Source organism: Lepidothrix coronata, unplaced genomic scaffold (genome assembly GCF_001604755.1).
Source record: "Lepidothrix coronata isolate B3197 unplaced genomic scaffold, Lepidothrix_coronata-1.0 Scaffold43, whole genome shotgun sequence".
Lineage (NCBI taxonomy): Eukaryota > Metazoa > Chordata > Aves > Passeriformes > Pipridae > Lepidothrix > Lepidothrix coronata.
In genome coordinates, this window is record NW_016690223.1 from 176,214 (window position 1) to 200,281 (window position 24,068).

The window sequence follows — 24,068 nt, forward strand, 5'->3', positions numbered from 1 at the left end:
AATCAAGAAGCATGCCAGTTGCTGCATCAAATACTGTTCAGGTAATAAACAGGGTAGTAAATAAATAAGTGTACTGCAAAAAATCTGAATTTGTTCTTTACATCACTGCTTACAGCGGGACAAACTGGAGAGATTCCTGAGCTGGAATCTCCCTTTGCATAGTAAAAAGGGAAAACATCAAAGGAGCTGCCCAAAATTGAACTAATAGTGGAAGAAGTTACATAAGAAATTTATAAAATCATGAGTAATGAAGACACAGACAGAAACAGATGTTATTTACTTAAGAGTTCTAAAAGATATACTTTTTTACAGTGAAGGTTATGTAAACCCAATTCCAGGCACAAAATTCTTTCAATCTTATTGGAGAGAGGAAAGTCCTGAATTTACCTTCCTACAGACTGCATGATGTCCAATAGCAGAGGAGCAGCCAAGTCTGGACTAAGGTGAATGAAGGTTGAGAGCACAACTATGGCTAGGCCTAGCGTTTCTTCATCATATTCTTCAAGAATAGCTCCACAGTCATGGCACCTGCAAAGAACAATTTTTAAAACTGATGTTTACAAATTTAAAACAAAGTATTACTATACATACATCTGTGTATAATTATGTCTTTTAAAATACTATTACTTAGTACATTCTACTCCAAATTTATTTAGAAAGATAATGAAATTGTGATCATTCTATAATTAATAACAGTCTATAGCTTTTAAACGTTAATTAAGCTTCTCACTAGCTGCACTGGCTGTTTCTTCCGTGACAAATGAAAGAGGGCCACGGGGCTGGCCTTGTTCTGAGTCCTTCACTGGTAATTGTATTCCAACTCCCTCACTGTATTGGTCTGCTACAGTTTGCACTATCCAAGAGAAGCCTGCAGCAGTGAAGACTAGCCCTCAGCAATGTGAGCACAAGCCAATTCGTGTGACTTGGACTCAGGCGAGGGCTCAAGTCCCTGGTACTCTTCTGTTTAGCAGCATAGACACAAACAATGACACTCATAGATGATCTTAAAGAGATGGAACAATTTCACATTGCCCTTCCTGTTAGTCATGAATTATGAATAACAAATTACACAATTAGGAAACAATATGATTGGTTCCCACAGCAGTTACAGCTATTAAGAAATAAATGAAAGGACCTTTCAGGGGCACAGAACCTTAGATTTCAGACAAGTCTACTTTCCCAGGGCAGATTTGCTTCTGAGTCACTTATCCTACCTGAAATGCTCAAAGACAAGTGATGAAGTTCTGAAAGGGCTCCGTAATGTCTAATTATAAAAGGGATGTCAGATTTAGGAGAGATGAGACAGGCTTTCACAACCTAGGAAAAAGGCAAACCAATGTGGGAAACTGGCTCATCTCAGCCCAGTAGGAAGGCTTGCTTAATTTGATCAATCAGTTGCTAATGACTCCAGCAGATTGTGAGATTTTAACTTAATGGAACTGAACAGGCAATTTTCTTGCCTTTGTTACTGAACAGAAAGAAAATATGCCAACAAAGTCATGAAAGTCAAGCTGAGCTGGTCTGTATGTTAATAGGTGGTGCTTCAGCTTTGCTGAAACGGCCAAGGGAAGTGCCACAGACCAGACTAACTTTTGGGATGCTTCACTTAGTCACACAATAAGATCCATTTCCAGTCACAGCCTGCACAATGGTCCTGTCTTTCTCCAGTGATTATCCTTGCATGTTTGGACTGAGCAGGAAAGAACTTGTAGTTTCTCTTCCCAAGTATTGCATGGCTCCCTGATGACTGCTTTACCTCTCCATTAAATGAATACACTTCTGTTTAACATTTCTTTTAGAGGCATTTGAATCAACCAATTAGGGTCTGAAAAAGCTTTGAGGGTCAGTGAGTATCAGCTTTAAAAATGCTACATTGATTACACATGATTACGCAACACTGATTTCAACAGAAACCCAAAGGAATTTTTATATAGAACTTCTTTTTTTTTCCCTAAGACAAAAGTGGTTTCTGATGGATCACAAAGAACCCTTGATTTAAAATAGGATGGAAAGTGCTTCCCTTGCCCTCTGTGCACACGCAATAGCCTGAGTCATCATTTCACCTGGGCAAAACCATCCAGGTCCTACCCAATTAAAACCACATCTTGCTGGCAGTGTTTAGGAAGTGTTTACCTTGGGGTAAAAAAAATTAAGTAAAAAACTTGGCATAGAGATAAATAACAGAATGTTTCCATAAAGTATATCTATACTTTACTTGACATATTTAAAGTTCAACTAGTTCTTTGAAAGGAACAGAAAAAAAACTTACTTGTCAGTCATCATAATGGGCTGGTCATCAGCAAATTCTTCTGGTGCAGGTACAAACATACTGACTATACTGGGTGCTGACAGCAAGCTAGATTTTGTAGCACCTTATGGCAATGAGGGAAAAAAAAAAAAAAGAAAGAAAATCACTAAACAGAAATCCAAAGAGCAAACTTCTAAAGAATAATCATAATGGTTTTACTATGCCTAGAAATAAGAAATAAAGTGTGTCCACAAAAGGACATACAGCACATTCCTTGCTTCTGCCAGATTATTCCAATTACCTGGAACTATCAATTAAAAATAAATAAATAAATCCTTGGTGAAAAAAAGATGGCAAATAACAAGAAGTCCAGGAAAGTGGGTACAATTGTATCTAGTAGGGAGAGAGGATGGTTCTACAGTTGCTATGAGAGTGGATATCAGAAGATTGTATTCTTCCCTCATACTTGTGGACAATTAACTTTCCACAGTTCTCAGTGACATGACGAAGAAAATAAGTTCTTATGTCTCAAAATCAGGTCATCAATCTATTCATACCATCCCTAACAGAGCCAGAGGAGAGAAACCAGGAAAGAACAGACAGAAGAAATAATTCATGAGGAGTTGAAAAATATTGAAAAAATTGGAGGGCTGATAATTAGAAATGCTTTCTATTGAAAGTCTTCACAAATATCTTTATTCTTCAAAGCTGAGTTGTTCGCTGGGGCACAGCCATTGTGATCATGCCAACACACGGGGTTACCTTTGCCTTTGGCACGTTATATGCACCTAATGTCTGACAGATGCTTGTTTTAATAGGAAAAGTTATGTATAATGAAAGATCCAAAGTCCTGGCTTCTGAGAGCACTGCTTTCCAGAATTACAGCAATATGGGTAGTCTGACTGTCTAACTTCTCTCCAGTAAGGAGAGTTTTCCTCCCTTGGTCCCTTTGTTTTCATTAAGGAGACAACAGCAATTGGAAAAAAAAAATCCAAACCCAAACCCAAACAAAACTAAGTAACATACAGAAAAGACAACTCTCCAGCTAGTCTGATTGCTCAGAAACACTCAAGAATAATCACACTCATTTATGAGCCATCAGAAACTTGGATTAAAGTTACTGTGATGTATGAGCTACATCATTCATCTGCAATGCCTCATGATGAACATTTAAATATTGTTAGCAGTTTCATTCTCCAAGTCACTAAGACAAAACAAGATATTCTGTTCTTAAAGAAAAATATCTTTTTGTTGTCACATGTAGCTGCCATAAAAGAAACAGCATTAACTCCTGTTCCTATATAGCTCAGCTGCAATAACAAAGCCAGGAAGCTCAGCTGATAAACCTCATCATTATTTATATAAGGTGTCCCTCAAGAGTGTCTCACTCTAAAGACCAATTTATGAAAAGCTCATTTTGTGAACCAATTTTTAAAAGAGTATCAAAGCCCTTTTGATGCCAATTCAACCACAGATTAAATAATTCATTATTGACTTTCTGGTTGCTTCAATCTGTAGATTCAGATTTAATGTTAACATTAGCCTGTTCTGATAATATTTAAGTATAGAAACAGAAGGAAGCTTCTCTGTGTAAGGTTCAGATGGAATTTATTATGAGATAATCCTGTTATGGCAGGAAAAGCATATTTAACATCAGCTCTCAGGCAAAATAATCTAAGAAGCTCACGCCATTTCTGAAGTCCATATATGTGGAGTGATGAGGGCTTGTTTCACAAGAATAGGACAGGTTTTCAACAAACATTTCACTAAGCATGGAAGGAAACATTTCATCTACATAGAGAGTTTAGGACTTCATAACTGTCCCCTAAGATTTTATTGGATATGAGCAGACACTTCAGGAAGTCCAGAATACTCCAGTAATGTAGGACAACATCCAGAATGCAAGGAACAGGAATAGATCTTCAGGTTTTTCTAGACAAGTTTTTCCTTTCCCTCACAAATGCATAAAGATCCCTCTGCTGTGACTTTGGAAGTTTCATTATTACGTTCTCTAGATTTAAGTCACCACTGCAGCACACAAATGCTAAAAGCAGTTGTAACCATGTTACGATGCTCAAATAAGACTTAACCACTCAAAATGAAAATGTCCTCTCTTGTTTACTGAAGAGTAGGAAAAAAACCACATGATTTAGGCAAAGAAGGTAGGTCACTGCCTCACTTGCAGGGCTGTAAGAAAGTCTGGATGTACTTCAGCTGAGAGGGAGGAAAGTTCATAAAGAAATGACATTCAACTCTGCACACAGAGTCTTTTATTTCCAGGTTGACAGCCAAAACAAATAACAGAGGAAAGCCAGTACTTCCTTATCAGTTGTTCCTGTCTTAAATTAAATGTTTTGCGTAATAATTTCCCAATAACCTACAATCTACAGGACAGTTGAGGGCATTAAAACAGCTGATTGGAACATAAAATTCAGTACCATTTTGTACTAGCTATAAAACCTTCCTGGCAGTCTTAGCAGAGAGACAGGTCAAATGGACACTGAACTAACCTCTGATTCTTAATGGTGGTCCCTCCAAGTCAGGGTTTAGGCAAACAGGAACATTGCACAGCCTCTTTCCATGCTGTATCTGCTCTGTGAACAAAGAAAGAATTTCAGTCTCCAGAACTATGATTCTGGCATCTGTCACCAGTCACCAGCACCTCAAGTCTTGAACGGTTAAAACAAGAAAAAGACAAATACAACTGCTACTGAAAAAAAAAACAAACAAAAGAGTTACTTTTTTAAGCATAGAGAGGAAGGGGAGAGAAAGACAAAAGAAGTCCATAAAGGAAAAAGGACACAGGTAACCAAATAGCAAAGAAAGCATTTTAGAAAAATGTCATTTAAAAAGGGAAGGAAGTTCTAGCTATAAAGGTTCAACAAGATACAAAATATATGAATCACAAAAAGAGAAAGAGACAGTGTTTAGAAATACCAAGAGACTAGAAGTCTGATATAGTTTGTACTGAAAGAAGCCAGGCACAGAATGATTTTATTCCACAGATAGCAAGCCTGAGAAAAGAGTGGTTTGAAATAAGCAATGAAAGAGACACACATTACATATCCACGTAATAAATAAATAAATTACTAAAGCGTGCATGGACCAAACACAAGTCATATACTTATGTAGGATGAGACCACCTCCTAGTTGGTACATAAATATACCAACTCATATTTTCATTTCTTAAAACTGTGGTGTGACATTGAAATTACAAATAGTCACACTGAGCATTTAACCCTGAAAAAAAACCCCACTGTTCAAATAATAATTTTACTTTTAAGCTAGTGGTTGAACAAGAGACTGAGAGATGAAAAGCTTTCCAGAAAAGAACATTTTCTTTTGCCTCTCCATGCTTGAAGGCCTTTAGCTGAAGTTAATGTTGGAGGGAAAAGTCATAGATGAAGAAAGCTACTAAACTTGCAACAAGATTAACAAGACAGAGTTCCTACGTGGTGTTGAGTATTGACTCATTTCTCTTGAATACAGGCTAACTACTTCTTGCAGAAAAAAAGCAGTAACTTTTCAATCTTTAAAACCCTGTCTGAGAGATTAGTTGATCCAGTTAAGTCTCCTCAATAAATAAACTTACCTGCTGATACGACAAAACCACCATTGTTATCTTTGACAAATTCTGACCTTTATGATTTAAGGATCTCATGCTGAGCATGCTGTTCAGCAGACTGGAATAGAAAGGATAATCCTGAACTACGTACCACATCTTTAGCCACTCTTCAGCTACAAAATTTAGTTTGATGGAACTTCATGCTGAAATCTAAATTGGTGACAAATTGCAACTCAGTTATCCAGAGCTGCTGGTGAGACAATTCAGTCAGCAGAAGTACCACATAACATTTTAAGCATTCCTGTCTCTGGATGCATCTGGATCTGCTGATAAATTCCTAAGTAGCACGATTGTGTAATGCCACTAACATCAAGATGGGCATTGAAATATCTACCATTTATGATAAACCAGAATGAATCCACTGTTTAGTGACATCTGCTATGAATTTGGTCATAACTGAAAATGTTTTACAGACGATAAAAACAAATAAAACAAGTAATGAGTAAATGTTGTGTTTAATTCAGTTTTCATTGCTTTCATTCATCTTAAGGGGAGAAAAAACAGTGAGTGAACAGAAACTTCATGTGTTCAGCATGAGCTGGCAGAAACTTCTCTAAAGAGAAACAAAACTGGCTGGTATAAGGCACAACTCTGTGATGTACCAACACCATTGTAAAAACACATGCAAATAAATAATTCCATGCACCAGGGATGAAATCCTATACCTAATGAAATCAACAGTGATACTTCCACTTCTTTCAATGAGGCCAGGGAATAATCCAGGTAATATGCAAAACTGTAGGCACACCACTGTACCAGAGGATCTACCTCCCAAATATGTAACTATTCCAACTCATACCAGGTGAGAATCTTGTACTCACTACAAAGATTCACTTTAGACTTGATCTTGATTACTTATCTGCGATGGTAGAACAGAAATATTCCTCTTTTTTGAAGTGGATTGTTACACAGTAATTGATTTAGAAAATAAAAATAAAGAACAATAAATGCAGCTCACCAGTATCCCAAGTGCTGATATTGTGAGGAGCACTAGACTGGTGTTCCAGCTGCCTCTTCATTAGCTGGTTCATTGTCAGAGCTCCCAAAGAGCCTCTTTTCATTTGTCTGAACTGAGCTGCAAGTCAGAAATGCAAAAGGATTTCAGGAGCTCAGACAACACTTAAAACTACTCTTATTTCCTGATCTTACAAGCCAGCATTATATAAATACTGAAAGGACGATGACTGCTTGCTCTAAGGATCTTTCTCAAGTCAATACACACCTTTCACACAACTACACAGGCTACAATTCTGGCTTCAATGCCATCAGTCAGAAGTGGCTTGGATTCACTGTGTCAACTGTCAGTGCCTTTTTATCTCCAAATATCATGAAAGTTCATCAAAACACTGGGTATCTGTGAAGTGTCAGATACCACCCCAAAATTCCCATTCTGAGTCAACAAATGTGTTCTTGAATCTCACTCATACACAATGTACCAAGGAAGGAAACTCAGTCTCCTCCTGGCAAAGTAAGGATTGCTGCTCTACGTCTGTGCTCACTGCAAGAAAACAAATTCACCGACACTAGTACCCTCCACCAGCACCCTCCGAGGGTACCACCAGCACCCTTCGTGGGTGGCACAACCTGAACATGAATCCTACATACCCACCACTCAGGCTTAACACCTGCACATTCTGCTGGAGTGTGAAGCCAGCACACCTTTGAAGGTGAGACCCTTTTGTAACTTAACTGCCATATTTCCTACACAAAGCTATCTAGCAACAAGCATTCAATTTTTCCTCATCCAACTATTTACTTCTTTAAAAGGATTGCTTTATGAGATATTTCTCACTGGATAATGTTCAAAATCAAAACATAAAGTGGATTTAAAATTTTACACTTTTTGTTTATGTTGATTTGGTGCTTAGTAACATGACTGAAGGGTGGACTTGGCTAAATTACCATGCTAAAGGTAATTTCCAACCTAAATGATTCTATGTATTTTCTATGCTCAAACTGAAGAAACAGATTATACACAATTCCTGAGTTTCTTACTTTTTCCTTCCTTCATAAAAAAAATTAAAATTGAATGAGTATAATAAATTCACTTGGACAGTTGAGTCCGAACAATATATTTCCACCACTGAAAATAAAATCATTGTTCACAGTACGAAGACAGAGTTTTAAGACCATGCTTGAACAAGGACTGTGAAACTGCTGACACAAATATCCAGGAAAGCTTTTAAAATGTTGCCTTAAGTATATGTTTAACTTCTTTCCTCAGTAGGGCCTTAAAACAAGGGCAACAAAGTAAAATCTTTTCCGAATGATTATTTTCATCTGCAACTACATTCAACATCATTAAAAAGGACATTAACATAATATCAGTTAGTTCCCTTCTAAAATTCCAAACAGTATCCAGCTAAGCTGTGAAATTAAACTCAGCATTTCACATTATTAACTGTGATGAAGAACTACAGATAAGGGATAAATTACAACTTTCACAAAGCTCTGAAGGGTTGAGTGCCTTCTAAAATTGCTGTACTCAGTTTCTATCAGAGACTTTAAAATGCAGACTAAGCAGAGTACTCCCTCACAAAACATACACAGGCCTTGCATAATAGTAAACACAATAAATACTTCAGAGGAAATCTGCATGCTGAAATTATTTTATTGGATAAATTATTTCAAGTTTTCCTCATTATATCCTTTTCAGTGATACCCTTTCAAAGTCCACTTAAATTCTATTTTTGGTCCAAGTACAAACCTCTACAGCATTTTTTCAAAGCAGTCCTGGTGTAACTGAGCTGGCGGAACTGAAGCAGACCAAGAGACCATTCCATATTTCACTTTTAAAAGTTATATTGCAGTTGCCTTTCATAGTAAATTAGGAAAAAAACAGAATTTCCATCGTTTCCAGGGCAATGATTTTAAATAGATGCTTTATCACTTTATCAAGCACAGAATTTCCTGATAAAAGAACAGCAATTAATGTTAGAACTGACAAGACTGCTTGGAGAGCAGATGACTGTCAAAATAGAGAAAATTATCTCTTTGAATTTTCTTAACAGCTTTTTGTGATTGTAATTAAAAAAATTTCATGCATATTTCACATGATCAGGCTATTGTTGAGCAGGTTTGTATTTCCAGGACTATTTAGCTCATTTCTCAAGGACAGCCATGATTTCAAATATTGATAAGTTAATTAAAAAAATAAAATAAAAAATAAAACAAAAAAACCAAAACACAGAAATATAAAAACCAAACCAAACCAAACCAAACCAACAAAACAAAACAAAAACAAAACAAAAAACAAACAAACAAAAAAAAAAGAGTTGCCAGCCTTTGAACAGTGTTGGAGCCAGGCTGATTGCTGTGGATCAGCACGTAACTTTTCATGCCTGTGACTGACTAGTGGCATAGGGAGGGAAGTTTTCCCTTATCAGGTTTTCTCCAACAAACCTAACAATCATGAAAAAATCAGTAACCTTCATATAGTAGCTGGCAACTCTTTCATTTGTTAGCTAGTGATCTACACAATCATCCCTCCGTTCCTGTGGAATTCTCTACTCAAAAAGAGAAGTTCAAAGGCAAAATCTTCCTGTCACAATCAGTGATGTATGCTTCCTGTGGCCAGGCACTGGCTGTAAAAGTAATGTTATCTCTTTGTGTTACTGAAGTGTCTTGTGCTCACAGTCCTGATCAGGGCTTTTTATGCCAAGCACTGTAAAGACACACAGTAGGTCACAACCGTTTCAGTCTAAATGGACAAGAGACACAATGGAAGCATTCATGTTCTTTTTTGCAGCTGTAAACTGAGGCACACAGAAAGAGGAAAGAAATATTTACATAGGAACTTAGGCTTAACATCATACCAGTAATATTTCCAATTTCACAGAACCACAGACTATTCTGAGTTGGAAGGGACCCACAAGGAACATCGAGTCCAACTCATAAGTGAATGGCTCATATGGGGATCAAAGCCACGACCTTGGTGTTACAAACACCATGCTCTAAACAACTGAGCTAATCTCGGTGTCATATGTTGGTATTTACAGGAACCCTCAGCACTCAGCTAAACCCACAAGAGATAGGTCTTAACTGGTACCTCTTCAGCTGCTTTAGGAAGTGACATCTGTATCATTAGGTGGCCAACAAATGTACTCTGACTATGAGATACATGACATGAGACGCGTGTGGGAAAACTGGAGAGGTAAGATCTAATTCAGAGTATTCAACTTGCATGTCTAAATTAACACCTTCCTTTAATAGGCCAGAAACCCCTTCTGATCAAATCAGCAGACAATGAATTTCAGAAGCTGAAATTTAACATTTCTATAGCAATCTGAAATTGAAGCACAGCAAGACAGTTGAGTTGATCTAGCAGTTCACTGGTATCAAAGGTCATTTCCCCTCCCTTTTCTACTAGTCAGAGTTCTGTCCCATCAGCCTTCAGATGTGTTATTTAGCACTACCTAGATGGACACACCATTCTGAATTTTGTTAGTGTTCTAACCATGTTATCTTCATGTGCTCTGTTAAGCCATGTGTCATGTCTACTTGAGTCAATATAGTTCATTTTCAATTGAAATGGATATGGGAGTCTCAGATAAATAGTTACCACATTACAGCAAGCAGCTGAGGAAGTGGCATTCAAGGCATTTTACAAAAATTGCATGAGATTCTTTCCCTAAGGTACAGCAAGAAATGTATCAAAGGCCACAGTAACAGCCCAGTGGAGTTCTCATCCTCTGCTTCTGTGCACTGACAGTTGACAATGCTTTAGTGAAATATTGCTTTTAGCTGCTACCTACTTTAATTCAAGAAAACCACAGTTATCAAACCTGCCATGTCACAACAGAAAATCTTGTACCCATTAACTGCTAAAATCCTGCTGACCATCAGAGGTTTAACAGCTCTAATTATATCCAACACATTATTTCCACAAATCCATGAAACTCAGAGGAAGGAATTTACCATACATGATATGCATTTGCTGCACAAATACAGTAACTTTGATTTAATCATCAAACCAGAGGTAAACTTACTTGATATGGAAGAGTGACTACTTGTCTCTGGGACACCTGCTTCAAGGGTCGGTGCAGATGATGATTCTCTTGGCATTTCCAGTGTTGAAAGTCCTTTGGCAGCAGGATCTGCATGTGAAAATTGTGCTTTTTCAAATCATTTCAGGCATCCATACACCATCTGGCATTCCCAGCAGTTTTAAAAGGATTCAGTGTGTGTGTCACAAGAATTTTTATAGGGGAACAGTGCTCAAAATCACTTTTTAAAGGAGATTTCTGCCTGCGGTCTTTAGAGCTCAGAACTAATAAATGCACATCGTTTGATCTTGATCCCACTCAGAGTGATTATTGGAACCACCAACATGGAAATAATAGAGGAACCACTGATGTAAATCTAGTTTAAGTGATGGCTTAACATCTTTTAAAAGCCTTATCCCCAACATGTTGTCTGGTTTACCCTTCAAAAGGCTGTTGATCCAGCAGTTGATCCCAAAGATTCATAAAGTTTAAGATTCTTTCACTAAAAAGATTCCACTTGGTGTTACAGAACTGGCACAGCAGTTTCAGGGATGACAGTGCTAGTTATTGCATGAAAACTGGCCCTTATGAATGGTCAAAGAAGCACTGAGTCTAATTGCACAATTCTTTCAGGACTCTGCTTTCCTAAGAACCCAGTTCAAAAAGGTTCAAAAGCACTCAGCTCTCTTTAGTTTCTATAAAGCTCCAGTAGTTCTTCAGCTTACTACAACCATAAATGGGACAATAGGCCTGAAACATAAAGGGAACAATGTAACTATGATTACACTGAACGACTGCTCCTTGTGAAAGTGGAATATCATAATAAGAAAGTACACTGTGATTGTCTCTGAAGCAATTAAGAAAAAAGTGAGGTCAGGAACACATAAATATTCCCCCTCACTGCCCCACACAATTAAAAGCGCAGCAGCATACAGTTTTTCAAACTGTTTCACAGATTCAATTGGAAACTGAGGAAACAGAAAAAACTTATTTTCTCTCCACCTGAAAAAACTTAGTAACAAAACTTTGCATTGAAATCACCTGAAAAAACTTACAGTACACAGAGGATTCCCCATGCTTGAATTTTAAATTTTTAACAAAGATTTAAACAGGCCATGTAAACTTTGTGGATACCTAATACAAAAGTTTTTAGAGTATAAAACCAAAATATGTGTGTATGTCTGTTCCTAAATGCAAACTGTGGTTAATTCTAAGTGCTCTTAGTTCTGAAGTTCACAGCCTGCTCAACTTTGCACTTTGTGATCCACTCTGCTTTCCACTGCCTTATGCTGGCAAAAGAAATAAAGGACAAAAATCACTACACCAGAAGAGAATCAGTGTAGCACAGACTAGTTCAGCAGGATAAAAGGCACAGAGGTATGACCACTTTTCTGACTCCCTGCATAAAGAGGCCATGGAGTTTCACTCCTTAACTTTGAATCAGAATGAATATTTTTGTCACTGAGTTCCACTTTCTTTTCAAATGGGCCCTAGCACAGGCACAATGCCTGTATCAGTACATTCCTTGTGAGAAACAAACACCTGGAAGCATCAGCTGCCTGGGACCACATCAGATGCTACATATACACATCTCTCCCTATAAATATACACATCTCTCCTTACACCAGTCTGTTACTAAAACCTTCATGCAGTAATAAGCCTTTCAATTGGGTCAGTGAGCTCACCTGCCTCCTTCTGCTCTCCCAGCTTGTCAAGGATGTTAAAGGAAATGTCCAGGTATTCTCTCTGAATAGCACTCACAGCAATCTTCCTCTGCTTTCTCTGGCGAGGAACAATTTGAATCTTAAATTCTGACTCCTCAGTCTCCTCTTCTTGTTTCTGCTCTGCGTTTTGTTCGGTGTCAGACTCTGTGTTGGTATCAAGTTTATCACTTTCTGTTTGCTTTTCAGAATCTTCAGGGACTTTAATAAGGACTGTCTTTACATTAGGGCTTGGAATTGTTCCACTAGGTCTAATTTCCTCCACATTGAGCTCTGAGTTATCATCAAGGGACATTTCTGGAAGGGCAAATGACTTCTGCAGCAGGTCCCTTTTCTGTTTCAGTGTTAGTGGGTTCCCAGAGGACACGTCCTGAGGTTCTTCCGGCTTAACTAACTCTGAAGAGTCCTTTTGATCTTTGGGAGAAGTGGAAATTATCTCCTCTATTCCTGATGAAGTATTGTTGCTTGTATCCTTAGAACTAAAGTCTTTGGAGCAATCTTCAATGCTGAACTGTACCAGAGGAGTTGTGCTGAGGCTGAGTGCAGAGACGTTGATAGGAGTTGAAGGAGATGACACAGCAGTTTTTCCAGAGACCTCATCGTTCAGCGGGTTTGTTGCTTCTTCTTCTTCATCACTCTCCACTATTCGAAGGGGAGGAAGTGGTTCAAAGACTAAAGAGTCACTGTCTGAAGTGGAGAGCACTGAATGCTTTTCAGGACCCGATGTTGAATCAGAGGACAAATCTATCAGATCTAAATCTTCCTTGGGACCAGCAGGTTTAACTGGGGAGTCCACTTTTACTTCATAGGTTTCCATGCAGTTTAGCCTAACTTCTGGTATGACAGGCCTTCTTGTTTCCTGGAAACTCTCTGTACGAGGAAGACTTTCTTGTGTTTCTATATTTTCAGCTTTAGTAGAAGAATTCTGCCGAGATCGTCCATAATCGCTCTGCCTGTGCATGGCATAAGCAGCAGGGACAGGTGGTTTTTCTAAGTCACACCGGTCTATGCAGGACTTCCTGCGATGTTCATCTAATGAAAACAACAGGGAGTCTGCATTCCCTATATCAAGAGATTTTTGTTTTAGAGAGCGCAGTTTTTTTTTCTGAATGCTTTCTTCTCTCACACAGCGTAGAATACTGTCTTGTAAGGCCCCCGTCTCTCTATATTCAGCCAGCTCTATTTCACCTGATCAAAACAGAAAGAGCTAATACTACCTCAGTTGGAGACTTTTGGCAGATATCTTCATCTTTATCTCACAATTCAACATTTCAAATACAAACCCAGTATTAGTCAAAATTGTCCACATTCGTTTTAACCTCAGAATCACATTACACAGATTTTTACAAAGAATAATAACAAAAACGTGCCATTTGGATAATAGGATTTATCTAAAAACTGTCCAAACTCTATACATCCTGGACAGATGTACCCTGAAAATAGACTGTTTAGCCTTGTGCATTGAAAGAAGACATTTCTACAGGTACTTGGGCTGGCTGCATGTAGTACACCTACATTAATTTACTGCAGCAAAGTGGGCTTAAAATGGATGCTTCTAATTCAAGAAGCAAGGGTAGTATCAGCAGTAAGTCTAGCAACTATCACACCCCTTAGTCATAGCTCCTTGTCCTAGGGAGGAGGGAAGCAAGCACAGTTAACGCTTGCTGGTACTACCACTGCACTGGTATTTTGCTGTGCAAACATACTCACTGAGAACATTTAAGGGGTTAACACTGTTGTATTATTATTATGAATTAAATATTTTCACATAAAACAGGATATTCCTAATCATCAATATCCCCACGTTTCAAAATACTTCACACATGAATCACCACGCAAAAAAAGAAGTGAGAAAAGTTAAAGTAGATGTTTGCTCTAGTCAGAATCATCTCTCCCACCCCATGCAAACACCTGAAAGAAAAAAAAGGCAGGAGGGTGGTGATGGAAATCTCTTCAACTTTTTTGAGGCTATTCATTTCAGAACCCTAAATTTGAAATCAAAATAGTTCCAACTTTTCAAAACCCCCAAATGACCATTTCTGCCAATGGGAAAGTGTAACATTTGCAGCAGCAACAACAAATTTGCTTACCATAGAGTCCCACCTCACCAACAGAATCAATTTCTAGTAAAAAATTAATTTGAGTAAAAATCTTCAGCCCAATGGTCAAAGAAAATTCCAGCAAATCCTCATAAATTTTTTTAATTCAAAAGAGCTTAACTTTTCAGAGAACAACTGCTGATTTCAGATATTTTTATTCTGGAATGCCTACTCCGAGATTCTTGAAAGATAATTCATTCAGGAAAATGAGGAGTATCTGCTCTTTTAAGTCAGATAGAGTAGCTGTATTCAAATCAGGCAGTGCAACAAACTCTAAAAAGAAAGGCGTTAGCTTGAAACTAAGAGTAGGAAATTGTATTTCTACATGAATTTATACCAACAAAACAATTCATACTTCTTTGAGCATTCATCTCAACTGGCTGATATTTCACCATTTTGCTGCCACCAATTCTTTTCAGTCTTGCAAAGAAAGTTTGAGACTCTTTATTGCAAGGTCCAGTTGGTGTATCATGAATATCAGATTCATCAAAAACACTGTCTTCCTCTGCTGGAGAAAGAAAAAGCTTTATTACTCTTAAGAGAGCACAATTTCTCGAATGAAAAGCTGTCTATGTAACAAAACCCCAGCTAGTTTCAACTAAATTTGATTGAAAAATGAAGAATCATCTGAAGTTTGCAAGACAATTTATATCCCAGGTATAACTTTGTCATTCTTGTTACCTCTTCGGTTAAAGTCAGAGATAAATGAAAAATGGGTTACAACACAACAAAAGTATACCAATGCTTTTACCATTCTAAGCTGATCTTTTCTACTGATAATAATACAGACTGTTTAGATGGAAGAAAAACACTTGATCAGGACACTGACTCGAGTAAACAACTGCTGTAACGCTCAGTGAGAAATGGTAACCTGAAGAAGACGGAAATTACTCAAAGAACTGCAGGGTCAGTTATAAACCAGCAAAATACGAAAGTGAAAAAGGAAAAAATGGATAATCTGGAGAAGCTGGTAATAGAATAAGACCTAAGAGTATGAACTATGAAATTATTGATATAAGTAGTAATAGTAAAGTGTTATGCTCTGAGACCTTCCAGTTGAAAATGGCAAAGAGAAAGAAAGATCCAAATCTATTTATCCATCTCAAAAATGCCACATCATCTGTATGAAATGGCTATTAAAAGAAACAGAAATTAAAAAAGGAAAAATCCATACTTATCACGAGGAATCATTCTGTGATTCTACATCCAGTGATTCATCTCCAAGGAAATAAAACACTACTGGGACCATAAAGAAAACAGAGCACTCAAAAGAAAAACAAAGTTTGCCTTGTTTATTCTAGCAAGCAAATATGGAGAGGAAATGCATTTGGTGTCTAGGAGTGGAGAGGCAAGTAAGTCAAAGAGTTAGAATGGATAAAAACTGAAGACTTAAACTCGACATAAATATCTTTAGCTTTGAAATTTCTGGAAAGTGCTAGTACATGTGAAGCTATGGAACTGCCACCTAAAAGCACCAGGGCATAAGATACATAATTGAAATGACAAATCCAGAAAAATCAAACAAGGTTGATAGTAAGAATTTCTACATGAACTGGGTTTAATAAGTTAGGAGATCACTTTTAATGTCACGTCCTATGTGTGACTTCTTCTTCCCCTTGGCAACAAATGGTTCTTCTCACAATACTTATAACCAGTTCTACAGCAGTCTGCATACTTGATTCCCACAACACTCACAAACCCCACAACAAAGTTTGGCAGAAAAAGTAGGAAAAAGGTTCAATAGTTGGAAAATCCATCTTTAGTATAGGGATTCTTGCTGCCCGACAAGAAATTCTCATCTGTTCACTTCTCTAAACACCATTTTTGATGATGACAGCAACACACACACTACCTGACCAGAGATTAAACAAGTCTCCTAAGAAAAGGTGGGAAAGGCTTCAACTTTCCAAGTCCCTATGGAATTATATTGGCTGTTTCTTCCAGATGGAAGAAAACTTTCCTACATCCTCCTTTTTCTGCAGCCCTTCCACAAAGGAGGAGAATAAGCCCTATGGTTAAGTCAGTATTTACAGAGTAAAATGCGTCCATTTATGGTCCTTTACCTCCACGCAGCCCAAAGCCCATCACAACAGCTTTGGAAAGCAAGTAAATATTATTAACCTTACTGTAAACATAGGGAAACAATGATGAAGTGAGACACAAGGCCACCCAGGGAACCAGTGTTGGACAAGCTGGGTACTTAGTCACCTCACTTTGTCTTAGAAACATCTCAGAATCAATCCAGAAAGTGAATGCACTTTGTAAATGTATTATTACTACCCTCAGCATTATTAAGTCACTATGAATTAAATCATTAACTTGGCTCAAAACAAAGATAAATTTATAGTAAGGCCACAATTATTTAAACACTCTTAGCCCTCCACTACCAATACTAAACATCCAAGTGAGTGAGAATATGCGACACATAGGTTAAATCCATGTTAAGCTTGCTTTAATTTTCGAGAGGTGAGTAATAGGGTGTTCAGATAATAAAAAAAATGTGTTCTTCTTTTGCTGGATATCTTTTCACAAGCAACAAGCAGCAAGAGGAAAAGGGACCAACATGCATAACAAGAGTGCTTCTTGGATTTTTTTTCAGAAGTTTGCTCCACACTAAGACGACTGTTTGAGAAGGAGGATGTAAATCACAAACAAGCAGCTAAAAGGCAAAATAACTGAAAAGCAGCTACAGATTATCATCAAAAGAACCTGCTAAACCTGATAAAACCTTTTGATCACTAACACTTACCACGTAATAAACCTCACAATTGTAAGGAGTTACACTCAGTGACACCATGTGACTTCAAGCCCCAAGCTTACACCAGCTCACATCATCAGAGCACCCTTGCAAGCACATAGAGTTAACAATCGAACACTGACTCTAGGGGTTGAACCATTCTCTTCTGCCCTTAGACATCCACAAATACATTTGCATTAAGCTAGTCAACTTCAGCTCCTTTAACAGAGAAAAGCAAACTATAGACTGAATTGAAAATTTTCTCTTTTCTTGCTATGATTCCAAGTCATTACAATGTAAAATCAGAATGTGGCATTAGGCTGGTTGCACACCTTGTGTGTGAACACAGTCAGTTAGCACTGCCATGGAAAAGGCCAAGAACTATCATCACTATCATGGTGACTGAACCACTAAGTTTAAGATACACTCCCCCCAAGAGATGTGAGACATCTCAACCTAAGGAGCAACTGTGAATGTCTTTTACTGTAGGTGGCTATAGCTGGTCAGATAAGTCACACTTCAGACTTAATTCTGAGTATTATGTTCTAAGGTTTAGACCCTATTTACCCATTTCTACAACAACTGCAAGATTTAATGAATTAAATCAATGACTATCATACAAATCAGTGTTAAAAGTACCTTTCTCCTTCTCACTGTATCGGCTTATGTTACTGTTGTCACTATACAAAGGACCAGCAGTTGCATGGGGCTTGCAGCTGTGATACTGAGCGTTGAGGGTATTGACTGTGATGTGGATTAGGTGAAGTACAATCTTGCTGATTTCACAGTCTCTGTAGGGGTACTGTTCAGCAAAAGAGAAAAACTTCAGCTTAAAAACTAACTTTTCTCCTTGGATAAACATTTAGGCAGTAAAATAGAAAAATTACAAGAATATGGTCAGCTGGATGCCCTTTGCCTTCCTTTCGTCATACATTAACAATTACACCATGAGAAGCAGGACTGTTGTCAGCTTTGTACACAGAATTATTTTAATAAAATATTAGAAGTCCATATTAGTAACATTTAGTGTCTCCACTTCCTTGTATGCCCTACAGACTTCCTAGAAATTTGTTAAGTATATCAAAAGTACTCACAGTTCCATTTCAGTGCATAGACACATTACCATTTAACATCACTCAGCTAAAGAATACAAGTTGTTAAACTGACACACTCCCCCATTTAAAGTTACTAATTTTTCAAAACTAATTTTAAGTTACTCAAAATACTTCTCACTGGAATTTCATACATCATTTTCCTATTTTCAAGTTCATACTTTTCTTTCTCAGGTAAACACACAAAAGACAATATACAGTGCAGAAGCAGAGATGAAGTCAGTAGCACAGAAGAAAGCCTAACTATTTCAGACACTGAAATTAAATGCAGTGAGTAAGCATATAAAAGAAAAGTGTTCTTTACAGTTCTTTTCACTTGCTGTACATTTAGGTGTTCCCTGCAACAAATTTTAAATTGAAGCGTAAATTTTTCTGTGGACAGCATCTTTTTAAGACCACTCACCTTATAGAGAATAACGAGCAAAGCCTTTAACCACATCTGCCGAATGTGAGGTTTGAGGGACCAGAGGGAGCAGCGAGGAGGCTGTTGAAAGTAATGCCTTAGCTGAGGACAAGTGCAATATTTCAACACCTGCACCACCAAGGGAAGAAGGTGTTTTCCCAGGTTAATATTATAGTCCATCACCTGAAAAGAGCACAGGAGTTACCTCAGCAAAACCAAATCCACTTATGTCGAAAAATAAAATAATACAGTTGAGGTCCTAGTTAAGTGAAAAGAAATGGATAGTTTTAAGGAAGCCTCACTACCAGTGAGAAGCTTTCTGCCAGATTGCCACGTTCTCATTTTAGCTAGATAGGCAAAATTAAACAAAAGAAAATGTATTCTGAAAGCCTTTCATTCAGTACAGTCTAAATTCTAACATACACTGGCAATTTCATAAAGTATATTATGGTGGGATAGCCCTGTATTATAGCACAAGCTGATCATACTTCAACACACAAAGCCATATCATGTATATCCCATGTTTAACAGATAGGATGCAGCTGTGAGCTTTGGGGGTTGGTGTTGCATATTTTAATTATTTGGGGGCTTTGTATTAACACTGTTTTGCCATTTTTTAATTTTTTTCTCAACAGGCTTGCCACATTAGGTGTTTAAGCCTCAGGTTCTGGAATTAGGTAATGACACTAGAATCCCACTCTCCACCACAGCAAAGGTAAGAGTATGTCCACTATGTTATGTGAGAAGTCTAAGCACACAAATTCTAAAGGATCCGAGAATAAAGTGAATGAAAAATATCTTGCTTTAAATAAAATGCTCATCAATCTTAAGTGGCAGTGTTGCTCCAGACAGGTTGCTGTGATTACTGCTACTCATATGCCTTGCCTTCCATGAACTTTGAAGAGCATTATAGTATTTGGGGTCTGTCCTAGAGGTTTGAATCCTGATCGTTAGGTGCAGTGAGGCCACATATTTCCACTACCCTGGCACAACTGTGCTTTCGATTGAAACTGCATTGCTATTTTTCATAATCTTCCCATTTCCATTGCAACATTAGCTATTTTTAAAATCACACACCCTGAAATCATCAGTTAAACTAGATGCTAACAAGGATCCACAAAGCTCTCATCTCTGATGCTGACCTACACTGGTTGACACCCAGGAAGATGTAACAACAGGCCAAACCAACGCCAGCACAACCCCAAGACCTAACATGTCCCTGCAGTTTCAGTGGACTAAGCACATTTTATCAGGAGCTCTGTACATCTAAACAGTCTGTATTTGTTTTGTTTTTCATTAGAACAAGGGGATGAGCCTAATTTACAAACACTAAACTCATGTCTCAAGTTCTCTCTAAACAAGATGACTAGTTTTTCCACGTAAAATTCTCTATTTCGATGCGCAGCTCTCTCAAATATTTGTGTTGCGTGCACAAAGCTAAAGAGATGAACCCCCATGCTTTTCCATATAGGGTGAGCCTGTCGAATATATGATATATATTATCACCCAATTTGGTCCTACACTGCAGTGCCTATGTAACTTGTGATAGTTACAGAGCACGGTTAGGAAAAACTCATCCATACAAAGAAGACAGAGCGCTGCCTTAACGCACAGCCTATGCTGTAATGCAAACACGTCTCAGGCTGAGCAGACCCACTTTTTAAGCTCCCACAGGGAGATTTGGGATGGATGCTGGGCCAGGCCTGCGCAGCAGCGCCACCACGTGGGGCAGCACCGCACTGGCGGCCAGCGCCAAACAGGCAGCTTGGGCTGCCAGGGGGAGAAATAGGTGGGTTATGTCTTCAGCAGTTCAAAACACTCAGATTTTATGATGAAAAATACTAAGAGATATTGGACTTTTTTTTCTTGAACTGGCGATTCCAATCAAGCTTTGAATCAAAATCAACGAACCAGCAAGCCAACCCAATCCCAACCTTTGTGGAGCTGGCAGGGAAAGCAAGTATTTATGACCTCAGGAACTAAAACTGAAATAGATCTCTTAGGAGCTCAGTATTGACCTTACACTGTGTAAACACATCTTCAGATTGCAAAGAGCATTTCTCTTGCAGTAAAGTGATTCCCAACACTAAGCAGCCCTATAGCTAAGAAACAAATTCCCCCAAAATATAAACTAAAATATTGATGTCTGCTGCACAGAAAAAAATTCTGGCCTACTGAAGTTCTCAAACTCCATTTGACGTCAGAGGAACTAGGATTCAATTATGAAGCTTTTAAACAGAAATGGTGAATTCAGCTATCATGAGACATTTTAAAGGTGGAAGAGAAAGGCAGGTGGTGATATTTAGAGTTGCAGTAAGCAGTACTTTTGAAAATCAGGTCAACTATGATCACTGAAATTTGAAGGTTACAGTGGACCCCTGAAATCAAAACCCTCTTGTTCCCCTAAGGTCCTTTATGAGAGTCTGTGATAAGGAAAAAGCATTGAAGTCATGATAATGCTTCATTGTAAACAATACTCTATAAGTGTGAAATATTTTTCAGCCCAGTACCACGGACTTGCTATAACTAAGAATTAATTGAGCCTTAGAAGAGACTTGTGAGGTAGAAAATTATGGTCCTCCTTACAAGATGGAGAAAGAAGGTACAAGGCAAGGATGTGCTTGGTCATTTATCATAGCACCGTAGGCAAAAGTTCATCATGGTGATGCCACTTCCTAGGAAGGGGAGAACAGAAAGTACTGGAAGAAAAACGAGCCTCCTACAAAGTGAAGAATGTTCAAGAGTTTACAGATCACTCACACAGGGAAACAAGCAAGAACACATGGGTCCCAGGTCTTCCTGAAGAGGAAAGGAGGAAATACACATGAGGAAAGTAAGGCATTCACAGGCTAGCGAAAGAAGGCAAAGAGGTCTGAAGCAGTCACTAATTTTTCATACAGTAATAGTATTTGCATGCCTCCATGCACACAAAACCATTATCCCTATGCCAATGAGGCAGCAAGTTTAGACTACTAGTAGAAAGTAGAAATTCTTTCACCAACAGAAGAGGTCTTGAAGTTTTAAGTCAGATTAACACATTTAGCCATTATTTCGCTACAAAGAACGCTATGCTACCACCATTTCAACAACAGGCAATAAGCAATAGAGGCAAAAAGTAGTAAGTGCCTTCACCTACCTGTGCTATTCCAGCAATAAAGGCATTAAAGCATGTTGAAACACGCATTTTTTGCGGTGCAATCATGAAGCATCCTTCCTGCTGATCATAGCCAAGCAGGACGTACAGATGGCGCTTGACTGTGTTGAAAGCTTTAGCACTGCTGATGTCCGACTCGGCGCTGCTCTCATCCTTTGCCATGAACTTCATCAGCACCGTAATGAGCTGGTGGACAGTCTGGTGATCAATCCCAGCATCCTCTGGCAGCAGGTCTTTTATCGTATTATCATTCTCTGGGGAGGGTTGTCCTATCAGCACAAGAGACACTGGAATCAGACACTGGGTAACACCGTAAACAGGGTACAGCATACAGGTAGGAAATATGAAAAATTCTACCAAATAATGATTAAACAAAGAATGAAGACTTTCCCTTTCAGCGTTGAACCTGTATTTCACTTAAATAACCTGGACCAAAACATAGGCACTATTATCATTTATTAGTTCTTAGGACACTATGTATTATGTGAAAACATTGATGACTTTTTCCCAGAGTAGAACCTTAAGATTTGGTTTATAAACTCTGAATGGAAATAATCAATCTGTAGTACTCTCCACAGGAATATAATAATGTTAAAGACAAGAGGCTACTTACAAAGCAAAGGAAGGCTTGGATGCTGGCTGTCACTATCCAAAACAGACACACTGCAAATAACACTTGCCAACTGAGCAAGTGTTTTCATTCTCATATTTTAATTTTTTTTTAATACAGTATTTCCAGTCACTCTTAAAATCATGTATGATTAATAGAATTTTCTAGCAATTCCCTTTGAAATTATTCTCTTCCATTTCACCCTATGTATGAAGCCTTTTTTTAGTGCTTAGCTGTTTCTAAAGCTCTACATGATAGGAACATTAGGAATGAAAAAACAGAAATCATTTCACACAACAGTAGATACAACTCTTTTTATTAAATAATTCTGAATAAATCCATAGCCAAATAACAGTAAAGTGTATTAGTCCACAGTGTTCTATTTTAAAAGACCAACTTAAATTAAATATTTTTGTATAAATAAAATGCATTATATATGCATTATATGCAAAATAAATTAAAAAATTTTCAGTGTATTGATCAACGAAAGGAATAAAAGAAATATTTTGACAGCATCAAAACAGGGCAATACATGAACATTAATTTTTTATTGCACCATTAATTTTAGTTTTTTCATTAATCACTATAACTGAATAATTAAAATTAATTGTTACTAAAATGCATTCTGATGTATTTTCTGATCCATGGTTAAAATCTGTCTGACAGTGAATAATTGAGATAAAGGAAGCTGGTATGAAGCAGAATTATAAAGCAATCCACTTGTTTTCATTTCAAGCGTAAATCCTTTCAACTACCAGACAAAGTCCTTACTTTTGCAACAACACTTTAATTTGAAAATTAAACAAGCAAGATTACTCAAAGTATAATCTTAAAATGGCTCCTGCATCTGTGTTAGGGTTACTAGTGAGCATTTAATATCCAAGTTACTTACATGCCCTAGGTTTTATGTACATTCATAGCTATATATTTATAGTAAATACTAAAAATTATTTTAATATTCTAATTTACCGATATTCTCAATGTAATACACTATTCTGACAAGGGACTTGCTGGTACAACTGCATCTTCACTAGACAAACTGCAGTGTCTGTAAGTTTTTTGAACAATAGTAAAATATTTTACATTTTTTACTGGTGGGTGAGCAAAGGTGTTTGTTTGATTGGCTGTTTTGCAGAGCATGGGAGAAGATTGTTATTTCTATGACAGGTGAAAATGAAAACTGTCATTCCACTGGGCAGGGGGGTGTACAATTTTCAGATCCACATCTATTAAGAATAACTTTCCTTTCCTGGTCTCATTTTGGTAAAAAGAAACAATGAACTTCATGTTCTACGATATTTTTTGTTTCAGACAGTTTTCACTGGGATTTTTTATTTACTGAAACCTTCCCTCAAAATGAAAATTCTCTACCCA

The 24,068-nt window shown here is 37.7% G+C and overlaps 1 protein-coding gene across 9 annotated transcripts in view; it reads right to left on the minus strand.

Annotated features, from left to right (window-relative positions):
• UNC79 (unc-79 homolog (C. elegans)) overlaps positions 1–24,068 on the minus strand; it is a 108,419-nt gene that overhangs the window by 35,695 nt on the left and 48,656 nt on the right. For 6 of the 9 annotated variants that reach the window (XM_017813902.1, XM_017813901.1, XM_017813903.1 and 3 more), the window contains 10 exons: positions 22,067–22,353; positions 18,931–19,113; positions 18,055–18,217; positions 15,034–15,186; positions 12,544–13,767; positions 10,862–10,969; positions 6,832–6,948; positions 4,759–4,842; positions 2,270–2,372; positions 388–528 (listed from right to left, as the gene is read on the minus strand). In XM_017813902.1, the coding sequence (XP_017669391.1) occupies positions 388–528; positions 2,270–2,372; positions 4,759–4,842; positions 6,832–6,948; positions 10,862–10,969; positions 12,544–13,767; positions 15,034–15,186; positions 18,055–18,217; positions 18,931–19,113; positions 22,067–22,353 (2,563 nt within the window). The remainder of the gene's footprint in view (positions 1–387; positions 529–2,269; positions 2,373–4,758; positions 4,843–6,831; positions 6,949–10,861; positions 10,970–12,543; positions 13,768–15,033; positions 15,187–18,054; positions 18,218–18,930; positions 19,114–22,066; positions 22,354–24,068) is intronic. The other 3 variants (XM_017813900.1, XM_017813899.1, XM_017813908.1) reach the window with 3 other exon arrangements.